The sequence below is a fragment of the Periophthalmus magnuspinnatus genome, chromosome 21 (assembly GCF_009829125.3).
Source record: "Periophthalmus magnuspinnatus isolate fPerMag1 chromosome 21, fPerMag1.2.pri, whole genome shotgun sequence".
Classification (NCBI taxonomy): domain Eukaryota; kingdom Metazoa; phylum Chordata; class Actinopteri; order Gobiiformes; family Gobiidae; genus Periophthalmus; species Periophthalmus magnuspinnatus.
This window is the reverse complement of record NC_047146.1, coordinates 14,662,686-14,689,942: the sequence shown is the minus strand read 5'-3', so window position 1 is coordinate 14,689,942 and position 27,257 is coordinate 14,662,686. Positions and strand designations below refer to the sequence as shown.

The 27,257-nt window shown below is 42.5% G+C and overlaps 2 protein-coding genes across 2 annotated transcripts; both read right to left on the bottom strand.

Moving 5' to 3' along the window:
- Positions 1–3,416: 3,416 nt before the first annotated feature.
- Positions 3,417–16,890, bottom strand: LOC117388876 (sterile alpha motif domain-containing protein 9-like). Its single transcript, XM_055230756.1, has 3 exons — positions 16,870–16,890; positions 12,571–14,788; positions 3,417–3,550 (listed from the first exon to the last, which is right to left on the bottom strand). The coding sequence occupies exons 1-3, from the start codon at positions 16,882–16,884 to the stop codon at positions 3,417–3,419; spliced, it is 2,367 nt and encodes a 788-aa protein (XP_055086731.1). The 5' UTR covers positions 16,885–16,890.
- A 3,640-nt stretch (positions 16,891–20,530) lies between these two features.
- LOC129457313 (sterile alpha motif domain-containing protein 9-like) lies at positions 20,531–25,986 on the bottom strand. Its single transcript, XM_055230755.1, has 4 exons — positions 25,928–25,986; positions 25,758–25,850; positions 25,631–25,675; positions 20,531–22,933 (listed from the first exon to the last, which is right to left on the bottom strand). The coding sequence occupies exons 3-4, from the start codon at positions 25,643–25,645 to the stop codon at positions 20,531–20,533; spliced, it is 2,418 nt and encodes an 805-aa protein (XP_055086730.1). The 5' UTR covers positions 25,646–25,675; positions 25,758–25,850; positions 25,928–25,986.
- Positions 25,987–27,257: the final 1,271 nt, after the last annotated feature.

Here is a 27,257-nt window from a genome sequence, read left to right as displayed (position 1 = left end):
TGTTAGTAGTTAGTTGTTTGTCTCTGTGTGTGCATTGGGTGCAGTTGGTGTGTTCAGGGGATAAATTCCTGCACTTTCTTTGTCTCTGTTTCTTCCTTATCTTTTGACCCCCTCCCTTCTCTCCCTCTTTCTCCGTGCTCCTCCCACCCCTGCAAGCTCTCTTGCCCCCTTCTCCTCCTTTATCTCTTCCTCTCCCATCTCTCTCTCTTTCTGCTCCCCTGTTGCTCCTCTTCTTTCACCTCCCCTCTCCATCTCCCTTTGCCTTTTTTGGGGTGGTACCTTTCTTCTTTTTGATGTCCTGGTGTTATTTAATGGTGTAAGACTGTGGTGTACACTTGGATATTTGGCCACCCTATTGATGACACTGGTTTAGGAGATGGCAGCATTATGAGTGCGCTAATCTTGTAGTGAACTGATCACTCACTGCAAGAATGGAGAAGACTGGTGAAGTTAGTTGATATTATATAGTATTATTGTAATATATATATTACAATAATTATTACTGTAGTATTATATATATATATATATATATATATATATATATAGTAGATACTGATATATATACATTTTATATTATATTGTTACATAAGGTATACCGTATTCCTGTAATTTGTATATCTTTAATGATAGTATTTTTGATGTCTTTATTACAATCCTGTGGGAGCATGAAACAGGCCCCGGGCCAGGGTCAGATGGTCCTGCCAGAGTGACGGGTCCAGACGGAGATCAGGCTCAATCCAGGCCAGTTGGTGGTTAGTCCAGACCACACCCAGGCTAATATATCGCGAGACGGCAGAGCTGAGCCAAACCAAGCGAAACCGAGACGGGACTCAACATCACAGAATTAAAAAAGACCAGTGGTTTCTTGCTTTTATCCACTAAATCTTTTTCATCACACAAAGATCTGCTTACATCGTCATATTGATTTACATGGTTTATGATCATACTTAAATATATATTGGGTGCTTGCCTATCATATGCAGCCTATGTGAATTAGAGAGATACTGACACTAAATCTTGGCAACAGATGACAAGTCTTAGGTATGGGGGAAGTAATTGTTTGCTTTGAATAATTGATTTATTTATTTCTTTGGGTTTCACCACTGCATTCCACTCTTTTGTATAGACAATATTTACGTTATTAGTGATAAATACAATAATTGTAGTTGAGTAATAAATCAATTGCAATTGGGCGATCAATTGTTTAATTAACTAACTAAACTAATTCATCTATTGGGAAATTTAAGAGTTGAGACATTTTACACGTGCAGTTACATAATCTTAAATATTTGTACTTTCATTGAGTATTTTTTGCTTAAATACTAATGTTAATGTTAGTTTATTGTTCTGGGTAAATGCTATTGTGTTTGTCGGTGGAGGTTGATAAACAAACAAACACGTACTAAAATAGATAATAAATGTACAAATAAATAAAATAGTGTGGAAATAAATAAATACAATTAAATAACTAAATAAATAAATAGAAGGGGAAGACACAAGTTATTATTGCGCAGTTATTGCAAGAAAATTTTCTTTTCTTTTTGAAAATGGATACAACTCCTAAAATCAATCCAGTTGAAGTAGTAGAAAAGAAGAATTCATTAGTTCAAAATGTTGCTAAGATATCGAAAAAGTGGCATCTACGCTGGAAAGAAATTGAGCTAACATGGCCCGCTGAGGGGATATTTTCTCTTGACGTTATTGATACTTTGAGAGTTCTGATTACTACGTACAAAGCAACTCAGAAGAAAGGCAGGCTAGGACGCAAACGGATGGAGAAAAGACACATTGAACTTGGAGTTTTGCAACTATTTGAAAATGAAGGACAGGAGATTTTACAAGACAACCAAAATAAGAGAAAGAGAGCAATGGAAGATATACAAAAGGCAAATGAAAGAACAGAGAAGTTAATAGTCAAGATAAATTAACCATATTCACATGTAAGAAGTCCGCTAACCTACGAGTAGGCAGTTGAAACCAGTGAATCACATATACAACTTCCATTGGTGAAAGCAGAAGGCTCTTATCAAATGCAAGATGATGACCAGCAGACAATTGAAACAGGCCAAGCAGTGACTACAATGGAATTATATCCAATTCTGAAAAGCAAAAAGTCAGCGGCTTTGAAGGGGCTGGGTCGAAAGTATAAGAGAATGAGATTGAGAGAAGAAGAACAATACAGAATGGAAGAGGCCAGAGGTGGCTATGACCCCAAGACCAAGAAAATGCTCGCTAGTGCAGAAAAGAAAGGAAATAAAACACCAAAGAAACCAAATCGCCAAGACCCAGACCTCGAAGAAAATGAAACAGATAGTGAAGAAAAAGAAGAATACTTGGGAGAAGAATGTAAATATTCCTTCGCTTCTGTAATCAGACGCCCGAGGGAGGAATCAGAGAGTGAAGGAGTTGTAGATGAGGTCGAAGATGAAGTACTACCCACCACAAATATGAAATTACGTTCAAGAAAGGTGAAGTCAGCTGATAAGATGTGTCCCATAGTTGTGAAAGGACAAGATTTGGAATATAGACCATTGAAGAATACATTATGGAGAAATTACCAGTCCTTCAAGATAGTGCACACCCATGGATAGCTAAATTGGAGGAAATGGTTATTGGGACGCAACCCGCCATCGGTGATATTAAGAGATTGTTAGCGGCACTAGTGGGAGTTGATGCCATGAATGACATTTTTCAGTGGGATGGACTAGATCGATATATCAATACAAGCGTGAATGATGCTGAGTTGTTCGCCGGATGCCGAGGCCGAATGTGGCGGGCAATGAAAGATTGTTATCCAACAAACCTTCATCCAGACAGTATCCTGATAGAGCCACTGGGACAACAAGAGAATCCTCGAGCATATATCTCAAGAGCATTTCAAACTTGGCGTAACGTCACCGGACAGGGTCCAGATGTTAATCGAATGGAGCAATCAATCCTGCGAACTAAAATAGAGATGGGATTGCCACAGCCAGTAAGAAGTAAATTAGCTGAAGTTGTTGGTCTTGGGAAGAGTGTTTATATGGATCATATTGCCCATCAAGTGGAATTATATCGAAAAAAGGAGCAAGATCGGAAAGAACAAGACCAAGAGATTCTCAGAAAACTGAATCAGATCCAGATGGCAGACAATAAGCAAAAGGATAACAAGCTGTGGTTATGCCAAGTCATCCTCAAGAAAATCAACCATGACGACAACCATTTGCTCCAGCCCCATCATTCATTCTGACAAATTTCAATCAATTTCAAAATTGGAGAGGAAGAGGACGAAAAAATGTCAATAGAGGAAGAGGAAGTAACTTTAATCAAAACCAACTGAATTCTTCAGAGGCTTGTTACAGGTGTGGACAATTGGGATCCTTTGCTCGTGAATGTAACCATCCAGGCTCAGGCTTCAGAGGAGGCTACAGAGGAGGCTACAGAGGAGGGTTTAGAGGAGACTTCAATGGGACAACTTTCTTTATCGCAGGCTTCAGGGCCGGCAAATCCATATGCTGGTCCAGAACCTGCATTCTAGGGGTGCCCGGAGAACCCGACAGGGAGGTATCAGCTGGTAGCATCACAACCATAAACAGATCCCATGATTATAATAGAGGTGAATGATCGGCCATTGAACTTGATGGTAGACTCCGGAGCTGTACTCACTTGTCTACGGCCTAAAGATGCTATGAACCTCCCATGTTTGAGCATTTTGTACGGACAATCGGGTTCGAAGGGATAAAAAAATTAATTCCTCTTACAAAACCAATACAGCTCCACTACAAAAATCAAAGTATTACAATACCTGTACTTGTACCAGAAAAAACATCAATATCACTTTTGTGAAGAGATGCTTTATGCAAAATGAGATGTACTATTTATTGTGCGCCAGACGGCTGTCTGGAGGACGTGCCAGAAGACATTCAACACCAATTATTATTGACCACAGAGATGGAGACCTCAACCATGTACTGGGTTGGAAATCTTAGCCCAGAACTGTTGGAGTCAGCCAAATTATGGGAGAAATTCATTATCATAAATCTATCAAATGTGAGAACTCCTGAGTATCAACCACACTGCACCTTGAAGTATTTTAAAGGGACAGGTCAAGAGAAAAAATACAAAAGAATATGTGTTTTGGGCACCTTATGTGCTTGAACAAATTGACTATTTTATTGGTAAATGTGTTATTTGTTTAAAGAATAATATTAGAAGAGGGGTGGCTGTATCTTCTGGTTACATTCCAACTTCAGCAGGCCCTATGAGGGAATTGGTAATTGATTTTGTTGATATGATTAGACCAGTAGGAGGTAAAACGTATATGTTAGTGGTTGTTGATAGATTTTCAAGGTGGACAGAAGCCTGTCCAACCAAGCGAAAAGATGCCCACTCTGTTGCCAATTTTTTGTGTCGAGAAGTTGTCACTCGATGGGGACTTCCCGATAGAATTTCATCTGATAATGGGAAAGAATTTGAGGATAAAACGGTTCGACTAATTTAGCAAAACTTAGGTATTAAACAATGTCTTGGATCGGTTTATCACCCACAAAGCCAGGGTATTTGCGAGAGAATGAATGGTGTTTTGAAAAATTGCATTGCTAAAATTTTTCAGCATACCGGTTTGGATTTGGTTACGCCGCTTCCATTGGTTTTAATGGTTTGTCGCTCGAGTGAATTGTATGATTTACATGTGACGCCACATTTACTAATTACATTTATTACTTACGGGAAGGCAAATGCAAACCCCACGGTTGCGCACGAGTGGCAAGGGTCCAAGCTTAGACTTGTTGGATAGTGAAATGAAAGCTTATGTGAAAAATATGGCTGAGTTACATAAGAAATTATGTACATATGTTTAAGATAAGCAAAAACAGGAGGACGATCAGGAGATAGAGCGAAGGCAGGAAATAGTACAGCCTGGCGACCAGGTGTTCGTCAAGGTGTTTAGACGAAAATGGTATAATGAGCGTCGTGAAGGACAGTTTGAAGTTGTACATAGTACAGGAACAGCAGTTCAAATTAAAGGTACCCCTGCGTGGTATCATTTGTCACATTGTGTAAAGGTCCCAAGGGGGGAACCGCGCGCTCAGGGCCAGCATGTGGATGGAGCAGAAGATAAGATAAGATAAGATATGCCTTTATTAGTCCCACAGTGGGGAAATTCCAGAAGAGCCAACAGAAGAGATTGAACAGACTTTGGGCACTCATAGTGATTCTTTGCCCATTGCCGACGCTCATATGGGGGGCTCTTCAGACAATGGAGAAGATCAATTCGGAAATATTAGTCGGTCACAAAAAACGATGGATCTGGAGGCCGTGGTTTCATTCCAGACGGCCCCAGAGAGCCAGCTGGACCAAGTCAGTCAAATCCAGATTGGGAAAGAAGGAGACCTAGTCAATACAGACACTAAAGTGGAAGTGAATTTGGGGAAAGCAGCTTTACTTCCCTGTCCATACTGAAGAGAACACTAGTGAAGAACGAGTGCAGTTTCGAACGCAATGGGAAGGTCCTCTTGGGAAAACTTTGGACTTGTGGAGTGTATTTGGCCTAGGGAAATATATGTTGTTAAATGACAAAAGAAGATTGAAGGTTGCCGGGGACTGTAGTCTTTATATAGATAAGTTATTAATTGAAGATCAAGGGCAATATAAGTGTTTGTATTATGACTCACAATTAGCAGCTAAAAAGGAGCGTGGTGAATGGTCAGGTTCAGTTTATAGGACAAGAATTGTAATGTTGGTCGTGATGGATTCAGGAGAAACCATACCAGCAGGAGGTGTCAATGATACACGGGAAGTGGTCACTTCTAGGCTACCAGTAGAGGGAACAAATCTGAAACCTACTGCTCTACCTTTGAAAATTAAGGTTGAGACATCATCTTTTACCACAGCTAGCCTTCAGTCTACCACTTTGGTTGAAACTGTTTCAGTGGTGCGTGACTTAGTGGGAGTTTCAGCATTTCTTAGATGCAGGTGTTCTAGTTGGTCTTGCAGAGATAGAGTTGAATGGATTAATAATTTTGGTAAAAATTTGGTGTTGACTGGGTTCAAGGAAAGGGGGCCGTTTGAGGGCCCAACAAAATACATTTTATTTAATGATTTGAAACTGGTTCCAATTATGGGTGAATGTTCGCTGGTGGTGAGAAATATTTCATGGGCCGATCAAGGAGATTTCATTTGCAAACACATACAGACACGGCATACGTTTGTGCCAGATTCCATCTCCTAGCTCTTGGCCATCTATAATGGAAACTTCACCTCAGCCTTTGAGTGTTAAGTGTCAATCTATGGTTATGTCTTGGTTGTTTTTTCATAAAAGGCAACTCCACTGGAGTGGATACTTTGAGGTGGGTTGTATAGGCCTACAAGAGATTGTGCATGGTTACGAGATCTCCCTTATGAAAATTCTTTAGAAAAAAGAGGGCGGTTAATTTCGCCTGACCTACACTAGTGTAGTTGCAATATGATGTAGGTACACTGCCTGGCGAAAAAAAGTCACCACCTGGATTTAACTAAGCAAATAGAAACAAGCCTATAGGTACGAGTCAGGTCTAGGTTCAGCAAGTCTGTGCACAAAGAATGAGGTCAGCTGACACCCGAATATACTGAATGACCAGGTTATTCCATCAGTGGATTTTTTCTTCCCTGATGGCACGGGCATTTTCCAAGATGACAATCCCAGGATTCATCGGGCTCAAATTGTGAAAGAGTGGTTCAGGAAGCAGGAGGGTCACACATGGATTGGCCACCACAGAGTCCAAACCTTAACCCCATTGAGAATCTTTGGGATGTGCTGGAGAAGGCTCTGTGCAGCGGTCAGACTCTAACATCATCAATGCAACATCTTGGTGAAAAATTGATGCAACGCTGGATGGATGGAAATAAATCTTGTAACATTGCAAAAGCTTATTGAAACAATGCCACAGGGAATGCGTGCCATGATCAAAGCTAAAGGTGGTCCAACAAAATATTAGTGTGTGACCTTTTTTTTTTGCTGGGCAGTGTATCTTGTAATTCACTTAGAGCAAAAATGCAAGTATCAATTTTAACTTTTTATATAGATGTCAAAATGTTATCTACTTTTAATACTATAGTTGCTGTATTCAAAATTGTCACTTGTCACTTGATTGGCATCACTTGCACCCTCCTAAGTTGAAGGAGTGACATTTTGCAGGCTGAAGAGGAAAAGACATAATGTATCTGCGTATCACTTTGGGAACAACACTGAAATGTGACAGTTACTCACTGTGACTACTGGCCAACATGTATTTAGGACAGTAACTTTGGTCTTGACGTATGGTATAATCAATTTTGTGAGTTTTCCTGGTGACATGAAAAGTGGTTTTATGCAGTCATTTTAAAACAGTGAGTTGAGTTTTTATAGAAGATGTATGTGCATGTTTATATAAATATTTTCAAGTTTTCAAAAGTTAGCCTATGCATGTAATCTACTCTTTGCACAGCAGTGTTTTCAACATTAGTGCATGAAACAATTTTAAACCATTATTCCTTCTTGGTCAAATCCACTTAATTTTAGCTTCACTGAAAATACTTGTAGAATGCAGGGGGAAAAACGTTTTTCAGTTAAAACAATCTAAATAGAATAATTTGTTGTAATTGAGATATATAGGCTTAAGATATTTTGAAAATAATCAAAGATGTGTTATTATATCTTGGAAACATCAATTAATTTTCAAAAACAGTTCTGTGTGTCATGGGTTAATAGTAAAGCAATGTATTGAAATGTCAAGATCAATATTTTTTCTTATTTTATCTTTTTTTTTTTTTTTAAATAAGTGCAAATATTGTTGGTGTAGTTCATGTTATTTTTTATTAAAGAGCGTGTACAAAATACACTTTGTTAAATGTTCTGGTACATCGTTGTCAACCACAAACATATTGCGGCAGGTTCGTAGAGTATAAAATCTTTTGGTTCAATTGACAAAAATACAGTGATCACTTTTAAAATGATGTCAGCATAACAATTCACATTTAACACTTAACATTTCAAGTATCTCGGGGTCTTGTTCACGAGTGAGGGAAGGATGGAGTGGGAGATTGACAGGCGGAACGGTGCAGCGTCTGGAGTGATGCGGTCGCTGTATCGGTCCGATGTGGTGAAGAAGGAGCTGAGCCCAAAGGCGAAACTCTCGATTTACCGGTCAATCTACGTTCCTACCCTCACCTATGGTCATGAGCTCTGGGTAATGACCGAAAGGACAAGGTCGCGGATACAAGCAGCTGAAATGGGTTTCCTCCGCAGAGTGGCCGGGCGCACCCTTAGGGATAGGGTGAGGAGCTCGGTCACACGGGAGGAGCTCGGAGTAGAGTCGCTGCTCCTACACGTTGAGAGGAACCAGTTGAGGTGGCTTGGGCATCTGCTCAGGATGCCTCCTGGACGCCTCCCTAGGGAGGTGTTCTGGGCATGTCCCACCGGGAGGAGGCCCTGGGGAAGACCCAGGACACGCTGGAGGGACTATGTCTCTCGGCTGGCCTGGGAACGCCTTGGGGTCCCACCGGAGGAGCTGGAGGACGTGTCCAGGATGAGGGAAGTCTGGGAGTCGCTGCTTAGACTGCTGCCCCCGCGACCCGGCCCCGGATAAGGGGAAGAAAATGGATGGATGGATGGATGTCAGCATAACTTCATAACAGCTAGCAAAAAGGCAAAGTTATTTTTATTTTTTATTTATTTAACCTTTATTTAACCAGGAAGGTCCCATTGAGATTAAAAACCTCTTAAAATTTAAGTTAAAATCTGTCAACTGGACAAATCGTTGTAAAAGTTAAGATGTTTTGCTGCTCATCATAGACATAATGTCATTCCCATGGAATGGGCGCCTGAGACATAATCTCTCCCCCATCTACAATTCCATCCTCAGACCCAGAACAATAGCAGGGTCGTTAAGGGCTGAATAGGGTAGTTACAGCTGAAAGTGGAGACAATAGCTGTTTAGAGTTTCAGTTCCCCTCCCCGAACCGCCACCTTAACGTGGTGGAGGGATTTGAGCACCCGAATGATCCTGGGAGCTATGTTGTCGGCGGCTTCATGCCCCTGGTAGGGTCACCCATGGCAAACAGGTCCTGGGAGACGGGTCTGACTAAGAGCAGTTCAGAAGCCCCAAATGAAGAGGAAAAGAACAAGGCCAATTACATCGCCCGGACTGGCTTTACCGGGGCCACACCCAGGAGCCAGGCCTGGGGTGGGTGCTCGGCCCGAAGGAACGACGTGAGGCCATCCTCCCGTGAACCCACCACCTCCGGACATGGAGACTGGAATGGAATGTCACCTCGCTGGGGGGGAAGGAGCCTGAGCTTGTGCGGGAGGTTGAGCGTTACCGGCTAGACATAGTCGGCCTCATCTTCATGCACAGTTTGGGCTCTGGAACCCAACTCCTTGAGTTCACCCCAACGAACGAGAGGGGCACGTCCCTGCACTTCGGGTCGGGGACAGGTCTCTCACTGTTGTGTCGGCCTATGGGCCAAACAGCAGTGCGGAGTACCCGGCCTTCTTGGAGTCCCTGGGAGGGGTACTAGACAGTGCACCAACCGGGGACTCCGTTGTTCTCCTGGGGGACTTCATGGTCCATGTGGGTAATGACAGTGACACTTGGAGGGGCGTGATTGGGAGGAACGGCCTCCCTGATCTGAACCCGAACAGTGTTTTGTTATTGGACTTCTGTGCTAGTCACAGTTTGTAAGAAACACCATGTTCGAGTACAAGGGTGTCCATCAGTGCACGTGGCACCAGGACACTCTAGGTCAGAAGTCGATGATCGACTTTGTTGTCGTGTTAATTGATCTCCGGCCGCGTGTCTTGGACCCTTGGGTGAAGAGAGGGGCTGAGCTGTCAACTGATCACCACCTAGTGGTGAGTTGGATCCGCTGGCGGAGGAGGAAGCCAAACAGACCAGGCAGGCCCAAGTGCATCGTGACGGTCTGCTGGGAACGGCTGGTGGAGCACTCTGTAAGAGGGGTCTTCAACTCACACCCCCAGGAGAGCTTCTCCCTGATCCCGGGGGAGGCTGGGGACATGGACTCCAGAGTGGGCCATGTTCTCCACCTTTACTGTCGATGCGACCGCTCATAGCTGTGGTCGTAAGGTCTGTGGTGCTTGTCGCGGCGGCAATCCCCGAACCCGGTGGTGGACACTGGAAGTAAGGGATGCCATCAGGCTGAAGAAGGAGTCCTATCGGGCCTTGTTGGCTTGTGGGACTCCTGAGGCAGTTGGTGAGTACAGGCGGGCCAAGCGTGCCGCGGCTCGGACAGTCACAGAGGCAAAAAATCGGGGTTGGGAGGGGTTCGGGGAGGCCATGGAGGAGGACTATCAGACGGCCTCAAAGAGATTCTGGCAAACCATCCGATGACTCAGGAGGGGAAAGCAGTGCTTCACCAACACTGTTTACAGTGCGGGTCGAGAGCTGCTGACCTCGACTGGGGATGTTGTCGGGCGATGGAAGGAATACTTTGAGGATCTCCTCAATCCCACCGTCACATCTTCCGAGGAGGAAGCAGAGACTGGGGTCCCGGAGGCGGACTTGTCCATCACCCTGGCTGAAGTCACCGAGGTGGTTGGCGAGCTCCTCGGTGGCAAGGCTCCGGGAGAGGACGAGATCCGTCCTGAGTACCTCAAGTCTCTGGATGTTGTGGGGCTGTCTTGGCTGACATGTCTCTGCAACATCGCGTGGCGGTCAGGGACAGTGCCACTGGATTGGCAGACCCGGGTGGTGGTCCCTCTGTATAAGAAGGGGGACTGGAGGGTGTGTTCCAATTACAGGGGAATCACACTCCTCAGCCTTCCTGGTAAGCACTATTCCAGGGTACTGGAGAGGAAAATCCGACCGATGGTCGAACCTCGGATTCAGGAGGAGCAGTGTGGTTTTCATTCTGGTCGCGGAACACTGGACCAGCTCTATACTCTCCATCGGGTCCTTGAGGGCTCATGGGAGTTTGCCCGACCAGTCCACATGTGTTTTGTGGATCTGGAGAAGGCATTTGACCGTGTCCCTCGTGGTGTCCTTTGGAGAGTGCTCCATAAGTATGGGGTCCGGGGTTCTTTGCTAAGGGCTGTCTGGTCCCTGTATGACCGGAGCAGGAGCTGTGTTCGCATTGCCGGCAGTAAGTCAGACCTGTTCCCAGTGCATGTTGGATTCCGCCAGGGCTGTCCTTTGTCACCAGTTCTGTTCATTATATTTATGGACAGAATTTCTAGGCGCAGCCAGGGGCCGGAGGGAATCTGCTTTGGGAACCACAGGATTTCATCTCTGCTGTTTGCAGATGATGTTGTCCTGATGGCTTCTTCGAGCCAGGACCTGCAGCAGGCACTGGGGTGGTTTGCAGCCGAGTGTGAAGCGGCTGGGATGAGAATCAGCTCCTCCAAATCCGAGGCCATGGTTCTCAACCGGAAAAAGGTGGTTTGCCCTCTCCGGGTGGCTGGTGAGTCTCTGCCTCAAGTGGAGGAGTTCAAGTATCTCGGGGTCTTGTTCATGAGTGAGGGAAGGTTGGAGTGTGAGATTGACAGGCGGATCGGTGCAGCGTCTGCAGTGATCCGGTCGCTGTATCAGTCCATTGTGGTAAAGAAGGAGCTGGTTCCAAAGGCAAAGCTCTTGATTTACTGGTCAATCTACGTTCCTATCCTCACCTATGGTCATGAGCTCTGGGTAATGACTGAAAGGACAAGATCGCGGATACAAGCGGCCGAAATACGTTTCCTCCGATAGGGTGGCCGGGCGCACCTTTAGGGGTAGGGTCACACGGCAGGAGCTCGGAGTAGATCCGCTGCTCCTACACGTTGAGAGGAACCAGTTGAGGTGGCTCAGGCATCTGCTCAGGATGCCTCCTGGTCTCCCTAGGGAGGTGTTCTGGGCATGTCCCACTGGGAGGAGGCCCCGGGGAAGACCCAGGACACGCTGGAGGGACTATGTCTCTCGACTGGCCTGGGAATGCCTTGGGGTCCCACCGGAGGAGCTGGAGGAATTGTCCAGGGTGAGGGAAGTCTGGGAGTCCCTGCTTAGACTGCTGCCCTGCGACCCGGCCCCGGATAAGCGGAGGAAAGTGAATGGATGGATGGATTTCAGTGTAGTTAGCCCCTCCCTTCAGATAGATATAAGGCAGTGGCCCCCCAGCAATCTGACCAGAACTGTCCATTTGACAGATTTTAACTTTGCCTTTTAGCTATTGATCAGAACTGGACGACTGAGAGTTTACACCAATATAATAACAGCTATGTTTGTCTTTTTCACTCTGTGTCTTACTCTTTTCTGTTTGTATTTGTTATTTCTTCAAAATAAATATAACGCATGCATAATAAAATTATGTCAGAAGTAGACTCGACATGAACTTTAAATGCCACAAGATTATGTGGTAACCCTGAAACTAAATATATAGTAACTTGCACCAGTGAATTCAGGTATGATTTCAAGTATCACGGATTGCATACTATATTGTCAATGACTCTGTCATAAGATATTGGACAGCGTTCAAATAGTGGCACATGGTGTCTAACACATGGCTGGGGAATTAAGATCAGGCAGACAAAAAAGATGAAAAAGCAAAGTAGAAGAGTAAAGGCCAACAGTAGAACACAGAAAGAACACTCTTGTGTATTCTGACAGAGGATGTCAAGAAATATATTGCCTTTAGCTTGTTGATCCTCAAATATACTCTGTTCAATGAATACAGTGTCTTCAGTTGGATCAGTTGGACCAGAAATGTGCTCTGACCTCATGCAGTTGAGGAGGATCACCTGTGGAGACCTGGACTGGACTCTGCTGCTCAAACACTGTCTTTCAATGAGCTGTTGTAAGTTGAAGACCTTCGTCATGTCTTTGAAATCATCTATCATCAACAACACAGGCACTGGGGGTTCTTGCTCTTTACAGCCACACTGCAGGAGGGTGACCACGTGTTCTGCCACTGTAACTGGGTCTGCGTCGTTGTCAATAAGCACAGCACTGCGGAACTTTTCTCGGAGAGTCCACAGAGTGTGTTTGGCCAGAGTGGTGCCACCACATCCAGGTACATGGAGGAGGTTCAAGAGGACACAGGCTTTTCTCAAGGAACACAAGTCTGGGATGAGTGTGTCAACTATGTAAACAAATTTGTCCCTTTTAATAAACGGCATGGAGCCAGGCTGCTCTGAGAAATAGAAGTTCCACCAGGACACGTCTCCCTCTCTGTAGAAGTTCTGCTCGATGGAGACTTGGTCTTCATTTCCTCCTTCACACTGATTCACACAAACAACATCCAGTGTAGTGAGCTGGTGCTCCACTTTCTTCTCCAGAAGCACTCTGCCCCCTCCAGCTCCCGGGAGGAATCGGCTCTTCCAGCGGTTCTTTGACCGAAGGCTCAGGATGGTGCCATTGACCTCTGCAAAGCTGAGCTCATAGATGCATCTATTTGAGATGTCCACTCCACAGCGAGCGTCTATCAAGTTTTTCCACAAGGTAAATGCATTCTCATTCTCACAAATACAAAGGATCTGCTCTTTGCCTTTCAGCTGCTGATAAAATGTACAGAAGGTCTCCACAAGAGGATCCATTTGATCAACTTCAGACAAAATTAGAAAAACAACAAGACACTTGTTGTTAAAAACATCTTTTTGATAGAATGGATTTACAGTTTGAAATGCTATGCACTTACGGAACCAGACCTGTATGCTAGACTGTCTAAATTTTCCTGAGTGAAACAGCCAGCGGATGACGTGCAGAGAAATGTTCTTTGCTAGCATTGTGCTTGTACACTGTTCTGGGAGAGCAATTACTTTTGAATATTTTTGTATGTGCTTATAGAGACGATTTTGAGCTGACTTATGTCCAAAGTCAAAGACGATTGCTGGTCTGAGATGAATAAGGAACCTCATTGAGTCTAACCGAGTGGGGTGAGAGTTACTGGTCACTATAATGTAGTGTGTGTAGTATGACCTGTCCAAGGAGCCAGTTCCCCCAGTGATCATCTGACACAGCTTAGAGCCTTGCATGTGTCTTCTTACCAAACACAGTTGCTTTTCTTCCAATTGCTTTCTGCGTTCTGACAAGATATTGGAGCTGCCACCTTCTCGCATAAAGAGCTGTTTTTCTTTAGTGATAGCATTGTAAGTGTGGAAGACTTTGCTTTTGCAGATTGTATTATAAGGCACTATATCAACCTCTATCACAAACTTGCCTGTTGTGGTCAAATTCCTGTTGAGGACTTCCACAAATCGAGGAGGTTTGATGCATTGTTGAGCTACATCTTTGTGCTTGTAAGCAAAACGCTTACTGATGGCGAACCTGAGTTTTTGATCATAATGTTCTTTCTCTTTGCTGTCTACTAGAACACCCTGTATTTTACCATGTGGTTGGTCCATTATGCCAAAATGTATTGTGCCATTAGTGTGACTGTTCATACAGGAAGCTCCAAAGCGGATAACCTCATCTACAAATTTGTCCATTTTTGTTGTGTTTATAAATGCTTTGAATTCATGACATGGCTCGATAAGGTCTGATGCACCAGATTCAGCTACAATGAGAATGTCGCCCTCAATGTACCAATGAGCTGCAGCATACTTGCCAAACGGATAAGGAGTGCATTGTTTTGCTTTGGCTTTTACAATTTCATTTTTTGCAACAATGATGAGTTTGGCTGGTCCAAATTTCACACCCATTTGGGTCAAGTCTGTAGTATCCAGATGCTTAAGGCTTGGTCCTGTAATGTCCTGATTAAAGAGTATGTCCACTGAATTCTGGTCAACTCCTCCAAGATTAAGAGCCCATTCTCTTACTTGATGTCTGCTCCAGGCCTCCATGTCTGAAGAAGGCACCAGGTCGTCAGTCTGAGGAAAGAAATGTTGATTTCAATCATGGATCATATATTATTTTCTTACATTCTAAAGCAGTGCAAGCCAACCTCAGGTTCGCAATATACGCCCACTGACTGATACTTTTGAGGAACATAATTGGACACAAGACTTCTAATAACTTGTAAGTGTTTAAATGAATGTGTTCATTTTCTTTTATATCACAAGCTCTTACTGGTGGGTGTAAGAGTTATTTATAATTATTTGGTTAATTTGGTTGGGACAATGCATGTTAATGAACAAAGAATACTACATGTTGTAAACATGGCAGACTGCAATCATGGGATAATTTCTATACAATGTCCCACATAGAGTCTCACAAACACTTCATTAATAAACCAGTGTACATAAACCAGAGGTGTGTATAGAAGCCAACTGTAAGAGTAATGTTACTTTAAAACAATATTACTCATGTAGAGACGTACTAAGTAGTGGTCCAAGAAATTACTCTAGTAAGAGTAAAAAGAACAAAACATTACATAAAGCAGGGGTCACCAACCTTTTTAACCTGAGAGCTACTTTATGGGCACTGAGTCATACGTAGGGCTACCATATTGAGACGCTCTTCTGAAATAACACATTTTCTCAGTTTGCCTTTAGTTATACATTATTAATAATGATAAATGATAATCATCTATGTGAACACACTGATCATGTTGTAAGACACTGATCACATTAATGATTTCTCAAAATAATGATCAACAATGAGCAAGGAGGGAAACAGATATCAGTATTCAGCACTTTAACTTTACTAATCTTAGTAATTGTAAAATTTCCAGATGACACTTACATCACTAAATCTCGGTTGCGTTGTGTGACTTTTTCACCGGTGTCGTGAAAAAAGCCTGTTGTTTACCCAAAGCTGCGTTTAGCTCTGGGCTTGTTCTGCCCATAGTGTGCGTCCCCGTGGGGAGTGCGAGTCCCTATGGGTAGTTAGTGTGGAGCTTTGTGAGACGTAGTGAAGTGTCCCTCCACATTGTGCCGCTTTGCCGTCACCACAGTCGCTCCGCAGATGAGAGATGCGCAGGTTTCTTTTACAGTCTTAAATCGTTGTGAAAGTGATCTCTTTCTTTTCTACCATGTTATGGAGTAAGAAACTGCATTCAGTGCATCCTCACAGCGCTCGCGAGCGGAGCACTGGTTTTGTCACGCGCACAATACTGATCTTTGAAGTGAGTAGGTCAAAGTTCACCTTAACTTATCTAAACTTCACGTATAATGAACATATGTTTAAGATATTGTCATTTTTAAATCTATATAAACGCAAGGGTGATAAAAAAAAAAAAAAGCAACAGAATAAAATTTAATTTTAGATGCAGCTCATTAGTGAGTTGTGCTATTTTTAGAACCGGTCTGCGGGCGACTCATGTGGGGCTTGGAGGCGATGTGGCGCCCGCGGGCACAGTGTTGGTGACCCCTGACATAAAGTATAAAATCTGTTATTTTCAAGGGGTAGACACAAATATGAGAGTACAAAAGTTTTACTTTCTTTAAAAAGTTATTCAAATAAATATACTATCCACCTCGGACAAACACTAGGGACAAAGTCAAAGGCTCAACGACAGCGTGCAGTGGTCTGAATGAGAAACAATCCACAGAATTAATCAATAAATCAATCAAATCAATACAGTAATTTTCATATTCATCCCCTAGGAGTAAGTAACTCATTTTAAAGATTGATGACCAGGCCCAACGCGGTTTAGCGCATTCTCAAGGTGGAAAGGCCAATGTGCATACTCCTGACTTGTTAGTAGTATTTCAGTTTCAGTTCAATATGTTGAGGTTAGTGTAGCGCCATGCAAATCTGGAAGGTGCAATATAGCTTAACAGAAACTAGGTTTAAACTACTAGCACACTCATGATACAGAGGCATTGGCAAACTGCAGACAGAGTGTGGATGAATCCTCTTTTTGTGATGTCAGACTCTGTATTTATAGGATACATTTTGAACAAATATTCTCTCCTAATAGTGAATAGAATAGGGTCATACTATGAATAGCTGCTTAATGTGTTATCAGAGTGGCACAGGATTATAGATCACTGGCTAATTCAATTACCTGCATCTCAGTCATGGAAGAATATGGAGGTCACTGGAGGAACTTCTGTAAGACATAATGAACAAATTAATGATTATTAGCGTGTTTAAAAACATAAAAAAATAATTAGGCTAAAAACCTACTTACATGAAATAGGCACGTGAAAAACAGTTCATCCATGGCCAAAAATATCAGCTGATAAGAGACTCGTTGTGTCTCAGGACATCTCCGACATCTGGGCTGCAAATTAAAACTGTATTATGATAACGGACAGTAACAACAAAATAAATAGGCTCTCCAAACCCTTACCCACCTCCACTTTGACTATTTCATGGCCACATCAGGAAGGCGCGCGGAGCTGCAAGGAAAAAAGTCACTCGACTTTTTCCCAAACATCCCGGCATCACATGTCGCTTTCATGGATGATAAAACGTCGTGTTTTACATTTTGAGGGCGACTTTACAGTGTTATCGCGGCGTAGTGCACCCAAAAGCCTCCGCGGGAAGGTCATTATTTCTAGAAGAGTCGGATCCAGAGGTGATGTGAGGAAAAGTGCGCTCGTGTGTACAGGACTGCACACCGGGGTCACGTGACGGCGCGAGCCTCCTCTCGTCTCCTCTTTCTGCGGAAAAATGACCCAAAATGTTATTTTTCATGACGCACGGTGTCTGTAGTTACATACTTAGCCCAGAAGCATCAGCCCAAATACTTTGTGACTTTCTGCATTCGGCTAAAGGACGTAGCTAATGTAGCTCTGGGCTAGCTTACTGCACCTTTCATCTCTGACAGCTCGTTACACGCGCCGTGCTTTAGGCTCGCGCTCTGGCTCATCACTCACCTGATTCTGAACATACAAAAAGCTGCTCAAAGTTACCATTTTGCCTTAATATAACAATAACATACCCCTTAGCGGAGCGCAGGTCTGATAGCGTGGCGATGGGTGAAAATGTGTGTCCAGCTGCTGTCACATCCAGCCTCTTTCTGCGCCTCTTCCTCTCTGCCTCCTCTGAGTATTTATACACGCCCAGTGACTATGTGTGGGACGTGACTTAAAACTGAGCTGGTGCCAAATCAAGTGATGGAATTTTCTGTCAGATTGCAGATTTGTTCATTGTTAATATCTCTGTAGTTACTGGGGCAATCCACATGACACAAACACTGGCACAAAGTTCAAGTGTCCTCTGCCTGTATAAATAGCCTAAACCAGGAGTCTCAAACTCTATTTTGTGGCCCGCAGGACAATATGAAAGTTTAATATTAGTGTGGCATTACCATGTTGCAGTTGAAGGTTCCGCCAAATCGGTAAACCCCAAAAACATGTGTCACTCGTGCTGTGTACTGCCGTCACAAAAGATTCAACAAATAATGATGTATATCCGTAAAATCCACAAGAATTGGCTTATTTACTCATGTACGTTGAAAACAGCTATGACGTTTGAGAAGATTTTAGCAAAGCTTTTTTTGTGGAATACTTGATGCAGCCCAGGCTCACCCAGACTCTGCCTCCTGCGGCCCCCAAATAATTTCAGTTTGAGACTCCTGGCCTAAAAAAAAAGTGAAATTATTTTTGGCACAATAGATTCAGAAAGTGGTGCCATTATTTAACTGTAATTTTTGTTACAGTCAGTCAAAAGGACTTTTATATGCCACAACATTAATAGGTCTATTTCTATTATGGATATAGAAATACATCATAGGCCTAAATGTTCCATAGCCTATAGAATCTTACATAGGCAAAAATTGGTTCACCCTAACGACAAAACCCCAAGCCATAAACAAAATAATGTAGTCTACTCCATTCAGTGTAGTGAAGAGTGCAGTAAGCATTACATTGGAGAAACTAAACAGCTACTCCATAAGACACATGTGTCAAACTCAAGGCCCACGGGCCAAATGTGGCCCTCCACATCATTTTATGTGGCCCTTGACAGGGTAAATTAAAAGGTATGATAGTCTTAAAATCTAATTTTATCAGGAGATAAACAGTTACACAGCCATATTTTTACATTTAGGCAAATGCATATGCAATATTTGTACCTTGAATAAGTAATACATACAGAAACAGTTAATTAACAAGTTTAAAAATGTGTTAGATTTATTTTACATCTGGTCCTTTGAGGGTAGCCATTTTGGTGATGTGGCCCTCGGTGAAAATGTGTTTGACACCCCTGCCATAAGAGGATGTACCAACACTGGCGTGAGAGTTCCTCTGGACCCCAGTACGCCGTACATCTCCATCTCAAAGCCACTAACCACTCGTTTGAAGAGACTGAAGTTCAGATCTTAGCCAGAGAAAAGAAATGGTTTGAGAGTGGAGTTAAAGAAGCAATTTTTGTTAGGAAACAGAAATGAGGGCCTGAGACATAATCTCTCCCCCATCTACAATTCCATCCTCAGACCCAGAACAATGAGAACAATAGCAGGGTCGTTAAGGGCTGAATAGGGTAGTTTGAGCTGAAACGGGAGACAACAGCCGTTTACAGTTTCAGTGTGGTTAGCCCCTCCCCTCAGATAGATTTAAGGCAGTGGCCACCAGCCACTGGATGAGCAGCGAAACGTCTTCACTCCTACGATTTGTCCAGTTAACAGATTTAAACTTCGTCATTTGCTATGGATCAGACCTGGACGACTGAGGGTTTACACAGACATTAACACATCATTACAACCAGTTGTTAAAAGACTGAAAATTCTAGATGCTCACAACAGCAATAGCCACAAGTACAACAGTATAAAGACCTGTAAGGAAGGAGGGTCTGCCAGAGAAATTTTAAAATTCTGGTGCATTTTAATGTGTTAAGGTTGACTAAATTGAGCTTACATTTCTCAACTCTTTGTCATAAAATGCAGAATTGGATAGAGTAGCCAAACGATGTACTTAAGCAAGAGTACACTTACTTCAAAATCATATCAGTCAAGAAGTACAAAGTAGTAATCCAAGTTAAGAGTTGCAAAAGAGAAACAGCCTGGACATAACATCAGATTTATAATCATCAGATCATTTGGAAGAACTGAAAATTAAATAAGAAATTATTAAACCATTATTCCTTCTTGGTCAAATCCACTTAACTTTAGCTTCACTGAAAATACTTGTTAAATGCATTGCTTTTTTCAGTTAAAACAAATCTAAATAGTCATTTGTTTAAAGTGAGATCTAAAGGCTTAAGATATTTTGAAAATAATCAAAGATGTGTTAGAGCTTAGAAACATCAGAAAATACAATTAATTTGCAAAAACAGTTTTATGTGTTATGGGTTAATAGTAAAGCAATGTACTGTATTTTTCAATAAATGTAAATATTGTTGGTGTAGTTCATGTTATTTTATTAAAAAGCATGTACAAAATACACTTTGTAAAATGTCCTGGTACATCATTGTCACCCACAAACAAATTAAGGCAGGTTCGTAGAGTATAAAATTTTTTGGTTCAATTGACAAAAATACAGTGATCACATTTAAAATGATGTCAGCATAACATAAGAACATCTTTGTCTTTTTTGCTCTTTGTGTCTTGCACTTTTTTATTTGTATTTGTTATTTCTTCAAAATAAATATAATACATAATAAAATTATGTTAGAAGTAGGCTCGACGTGTACTTTAAATGCCACAAGATTATGTGGTAACCCTGAAATTAAATACAGTACACAGTAACTTGCACCAGTGACTTCAGGTATGATTTCAAGTATCACGGATTGCATACTATATTGTCAATGAATCTGTCATAAGATATTGGACAGCGTTCAAATAGTGGCACATGGTGTCTAACACATGGCTGGGGAGTTAAGATCAGGCAGACAAAAAAGATGAAAAAGCAAAGTAAAAATAGAAGTAGAAATATATTGTCTTTAGCTTGTTGATCCTCAAATATACTCTGTTCAATGAATACAGTGTCTTCAGTTGGATCAGTGGGACCAGAAATGTGCTCTGACCTCATGCAGTTGAGGAGGATCACCTGTGGAGACCTGGACTGGACACTGCTGCTCAAACACTGTTTCTCAATGAGCTGTTGTAAGTTGAAGACCTTCTCCATGTCTTCGAAATCATCTATCATCAACAACACAGGCACTGGGGGTTCTTGCTCTTTACAGCCACACTGCAGGAGGGTGACCACGTGTTCTGCCACTGTAACTGGGTCTGCGTCGTTGTCAATAAGCACAGCACTGCGAAACTTTTCTCGGAAAGTCCACAGAGTGTATTTGGCCAGAGTGGTGCCACCACATCCAGGTACATGGAGGAGGTTCAAGAGGACACAGGCTTTTCTCAAGGAGCACAAGTCTGGGATGAGTGTGTCAACTATGTAAACAAATTTGTCCCTTTTAATAAATGGCATGGAGCCAGGCTGCTCTGAGAAATAGAAGTTCCACCAGGACATGTCTCCCTCTCTGTAGAAGTTCTGCTCGATGGAGACTTGGTCTTCATTTCCTCCTTCACACTGATTCACACAAACAACATCCAGTGTAGTGAGCTGGTGCTCCACTTTCTTCTTCAGAAGCACTCTGCCCCCTCCAGCTCCCGGGAGGAATCGGCTCTTCCTGCGGTTCTTTGACTGAAGGCTCAGGATGGTGCCATTGACCTCTGCAAAGCTGAGCTCATAGATGCATCTATTTGAGATGTCCACTCCACAGCGAGCGTCTATCAAGTTTTTCCACAAGGTAAATGCATTCTCATTGTCACAAATACAAAGGATCTGCTGTTTACCTTTCAGCTGCTGATAAAATGTACAGAAGGTCTCCACAAGAGGATCCATTTGATCAACTTCAGACAAAATTAGAAAAACAAAAAGACACTTGTTCTGAAAAACATCGTTCTGATATAAGAATGTATTTACAGATTGAAACGCTGTGCACCTACGGAACCAGACCTGTATGCGAGACTGTCTAAATTTTCCTGAGTGAAACAGCCAGCGGATGACGTGCAGAGAAATGTTCTTTGCTGACATGGAGCATTTACACTCTTCTGGGACAGCAATTACTCTAGAATATTTTTGTATGTGCTTATAGAGACCATTTTGAGCTGACTTTTGTCCAAAGTCAAAGACGATTGCTGGTCTGAGATGAATAAGGAACCTCATTGAGTCTAACTGAGTGGGGTGAGAGTTATTGGTCACTATAATGTAGTGTGTGTAGTATGACCTGTCCAAGGAGCCAGTTCCCCCAGTGATCATCTGACACAGCTTAGAGCCTTGCATGCGTCTTTTTACCGCACACAGTTGCTTTTCTTCCGATTTCTTTCTGCGTTCTGTCAAGTCATCCACATTGGAGACAAATCTCTGGCAATCTTTCATTTTTTTGTCAAACGTTGTTGGAGCTAGGAAGTTTCTGCAGCTGCCACCTTCTCGCACAAAGAGCTGTTTTTCTTTAGTGATAGCATTGTAAGTGTGGAAGACTTCGTTTTTACAGATTGTATTATAAGGCACTATATCAACCTCTATCACAAACTTGCCTGTTGTGGTCAAATTCCTGTTGAGGACTTCCACAAATCGAGGAGGTTTGATGCATTGTTGAGCTACGTCTTTGTGCTCGTAAGCAAAACGCTTACTGATGGAAAACCTGAGTTTTTGATCATAATGTTCTTTTTCTTTGCTGTCTACTAGAACACCCTGTATTTTACCATGTGGTTGGTCCATTATGCCAAAATGTATTGTGCCATTAGTGTGACTGTTCATACAGGAAGCTCCAAAGCGGATAACCTCATCTACAAATTTGTCCATTTTTGTTGTGTTTATAAATGCTTTGAATTCATGACATGGCTCGATAAGGTCTGATGCACCAGATTCAGCTACAATGAGAATGTCGCCCTCAATGTACCAATGAGCTGCAGCATATTTGCCAAACGGATAAGGAGTGCATTGTTTTGCTTTGGCTTTTACAATTTCATTTTTTGCAACAATGATGAGTTTGGCTGGTCCAAATTTCACACCCATTTGGGTCAAGTCTGTAGTATCCAGATGCTTAAGGCTTGGTCCTGTAATGTCCTGATTAAAGAGTATGTCCACTGAATTCTGGTCGACTCCAAGATTAAGAGCCCATTCTCTTACTTGATGTCTGCTCCAGGCCTCCATGTCTGAAGAAGGCACCAGGTCGTCAGTCTGAGGAAAGAAATGTTGATTTCAATCATGGATCATATATTCTAAAGTAATGAAAGTCAATCTCAGGTTCGCAACATAACATGTAAGTGTTTAAATGAATGTGTTAATTTTCTTTTATGTCTTACAAGCTCTTACTGGTGGGTGTAAGAGTTATTTATAATTATTTGGTGAATGAACATACAATACTACATGCTGTAAATACACCAGATTGGGATGGGATAATTTCTATACAATGTCCACATAAGAGTCTCACAAACACATCATTAATAAACCAGTGTACATAAACCAGAGGTGTGTATAGTAGCCAACTGTAACAGTAATGTTACTTTAAAATAATATTACTAATATATAAGTACTAAGTAGTGATCCAAGAAATTACTCTGTAAGAGTAAAAAGTGTTTGAGAAAACTGCTACTAAAGTAAGAGTAACTCAGGGACATAACATGTGATTTAAACTTTGAAGTTAATGTCACTGGACAAACAAAGCATTAACGTAAAGCTGCAAATGGGATCTAACGGCCCTTGATTCTCACTTGGCCAACCCGGGACTCCCTACGGGTGGCGCTAACGTGCCACTTGTCTCTGTTTAATTGCGGCTTGGGGCTATATTTGTCAATAAGCAAAGTCTACACATATTGGAAGCGCTGATTCACTAAAATGGAATAATGTGGGTTTTTCCAGGCATTGCCATGGCAACATTGTGCAAAATACAAACTTGGCCCCCGGACATTTTTGATGGGGACGACATGAAGAGCCACTGTGCCAAATTTCATATTCTTCAACGAAGTTTATAAGTTTTTATAAGACTTTGAATTTTAAGAAAATTCAAATAGAATAACATGGGAGCAAATTTTGACATTTGAATATTGTAAAAATTCCTATGGAATTTTGTTGCTTCACCGGATCAAAGGTATCAGTTATCAAAATTAATTGAATAACTTTTGATGCCCCTCTTCTCAGTAATGTACAGTGATTTTACAGCCCTGCCGGTGAACCCCCTCAGAGGAGATAATGAAAATATGTCAGCGAAAATGTTGACTCATTTCGGAATGTTCAATGCAAGATGGCCGACTTCCGGTTTGTCAGGGGGCATGGCCATAATAATATTTTTTGTTTGAGCTCCACTTGGCGAAGTCGTGTACCAGATTTCATGGCTGTATGACAAAGCTGATGTTGGGACGTCTCCCTTTGACACAATGTATATGCATTTTTTTGTGCCCAGATATGCAACATATGAAAAAAAAAAGTTTTCAGCAAACCTAAATTTTGGGCAACATTTTGTAAAAGGCAAGAAAAAGAAGAATTAAAGTCACCGGCAGCATCAAACTTTGCACTTGGCCAACCCGGTGCTCCCTTAGGGTGTGCCGGGATTTCTTTGATGGTGACAACCTGAAGAGTCACTGTGCCAAATTTCACATTCTTCAATGAAGCCAACAAGTTGTTATATTGCTTTGAAATATACTGTAGAGAAATTTGGAAATTTTCCCATTATGATAACATGGGCACTTTTGTGCATCGCCCTTGCAGTGAAAGATATGACGTGCGTCCGATTGAATTTTTGATCGGGATGACATGAAGAATCACTGTGCCAAATTTCACATTATTCCATGAAACTAATATTTTTGCCATGAATGGGAAATTTTGGGATCAGTCCCATTAGGATAACGTAGGCATTTTGGCACATCGCCATGGCAACACGGTGCCACTGATTCAATGTTGATAATGACATGTTAACAAGAACAAATATGCATATTCCACACGTATGGCATGGCATAGAGTCAAGGCAGGGGGTGAAGGAGAGGACAAAGTTGAGCGCTTCAAGACAGTTGACAACGATCCAAGCACCAATGTCGCAGGCTCGATGCCAGGAGTGTGTTTGGGAGAGATGAGCACTTTGAGCAACCTATGTCAACATTGAGTGAATGGGCCCATCGCACTTAACTTTGGCATTCTCAAGATCAAGCACATTCTCAAGGTCAAGGCCAATGTGAATACTCCTGACTTGTCTGTAGTATTTAAAAGTTTCAGTTCAATAAGATGAGGTCAGGGTAGTGCAAATCTGGACAGTGCAATATAGCTTAACGGAAACTATGTTTAACCCTATTGTGGCGGATGCTATCGTTGCCGATAGAGCACAGTTGCGGACTTTCCATTACTGTAAATCCGCAATCAATTCAGCTATCATGTAAATTCAAATGGCATCTCAAAGCAGAGACATGTGGCTCTTTAAATATTTTACTGTCATTACGGTAATCTGCCTCTGTTGTACCTCGAAGATGACGAATCAGAGCACAGGTGCCACGGGGATCTTCCCAGTCAGTTATTCAATGCGTCAAAGAAAAAATACGAATGGATGTGTAAAATAGAGTTAGTTGTGTGAAAAAATGAAGTACATTCTGATACTTCCTTTAACATAATTTTTATGGCGAAAAAAAGTCTAGGCGAGCTATACTGATCTATAATGTGCTCAGTCCTTAAAGAGTTAAACTACAAGAGCACTCATGATACAGAGGCACTGACAAGCTGCAGAGTGTGGGGCATGCTTTACCAACTGATCACAGTGGATCCTTTTTTTGTGAAACATTTTGAACAAATATTCTCTCGTAATAGTGAATAGAATAGGGTCATACTATGAATAGCTGCTTAATGTGTTATCAGAGTGGCACAGGATTATAGATCACTGGCTAATTCAATTACCTGCATCTCAGCCATGGAAGAATATGGAGGTCACTGGAGGAACTTCTGTAAGACATAATGAACAAATTAATGATTATTAGTGTGTTTAAAAACATAAAAAAAATAATTAGGCTAAGAACCTACTTACATGAAATAGGCACGAGAAAAACAGTTCATCCATGGCCAAAAATAGCAGCTGATAAGAGACTCGTTGTGTCTCAGGACATCTCCGACATCTGGGCTGCAAATTAATAACTGTATTATGATAAGTAACAACAGTAACAACAAAATAAATAGGCTCTCCAAACCCTTACCCACCTCCACTTTGACTATTTCATGGCCACATCAGGAAGGCGCGCGGAGCTGCAAGGAAAAAAGTCACTCGACTTTTTCCCAAACATCCCGGCATCACATGTCGCTTTCATGGATGATAAAACGTCGTGTTTTACATTTTGAGGGCGACTTTACGGTGCTATCGCGGCGTAGTGCACCCAAAAGCCTCCGCGGGACGGTCATTATTTCTAGAAGAGTCGGATCCAGAGGTGATGTGAGGAAAAGTGCGCTCGTGTGTACAGGACTGCACACCGGGGTCACGTGACGGCGCGAGCCTCCTCTCGTCTCCTCTTTCTGCGGAAAAATGACCCAAAATGTTATTTTTCATGACGTACGGTGTCTGTAGTTACATACTTAGCCCAGAAGTATCAGCCCAAATACTTTGTGACTTTCTGCATTCGGCTAAAGGACGTAGCTAATGTAGCTCTGGGCTAGCTTACTGCACCTTTCATCTCTGACAGCTCGTTACACGCGCCGTGCTTTAGGCTCGCGCTCTGGCTCATCACTCACCTGATTCTGAACATACAAAAAGCTGCTCAAAGTTACCATTTTGCCTTAATATAACAATAACATACCCCTTAGCGGAGAGTTTGCGCGGTCCTGCTACTGTGGCCACGGGTTAAACATGTGTGTCCAGCCGGTGTGCACATCCAGCGGCTAAAAGTTCCCCCCGTCTCTGGGTCCCTCCTCCTCCGTTACCTCATACACGCCCAGTGACTGTGTGGGTCGACGGGGAGACAAGTCTGTCAGATTACAGTTTGTTTGACCTGGTTCATGGTTAATATCTGTGTAATTACTGGGCCAATCCACATGAAACAAACTCTGGCACAAAGTTGAACGTGTCCTCTGCCTGTATAAACAGCCTAAACAAAAGTAAAATTATTTTGTCACATTAGCCTCAGAAAGTGTTGCCATTATTCTACTGTCATTGTTGTCATGGTCAGTCAAAAGGACTTTAATATGCCACAACATTAATAGGTCTATTTCTATTATAGATATAGAAATAAATCGTAGGCCTAAATGTTCCATAGCCTATAGAATCTTACATAGATTATGATTTTAGAATGTAACAAGTTTATTTTATGTGAACACCATCCATCCATATTCTTCGGCTTATCCGGGGCCGGGTCGCGGGGCCAGCAGTCTAAGCAGGAACTCCCAGACTTCCCTCACCCCAGACACATCCTCCAGCTCCTCCGGCGGGACCCCAAGGCGTTCCCAGGCCAGCCAAGAGACATAGTCCCTTATGTGAACGCAACCTGTAACATGTAATCTAACCCAGTGCAACCAGCAACTATGTACGCCTGTTGTCCAG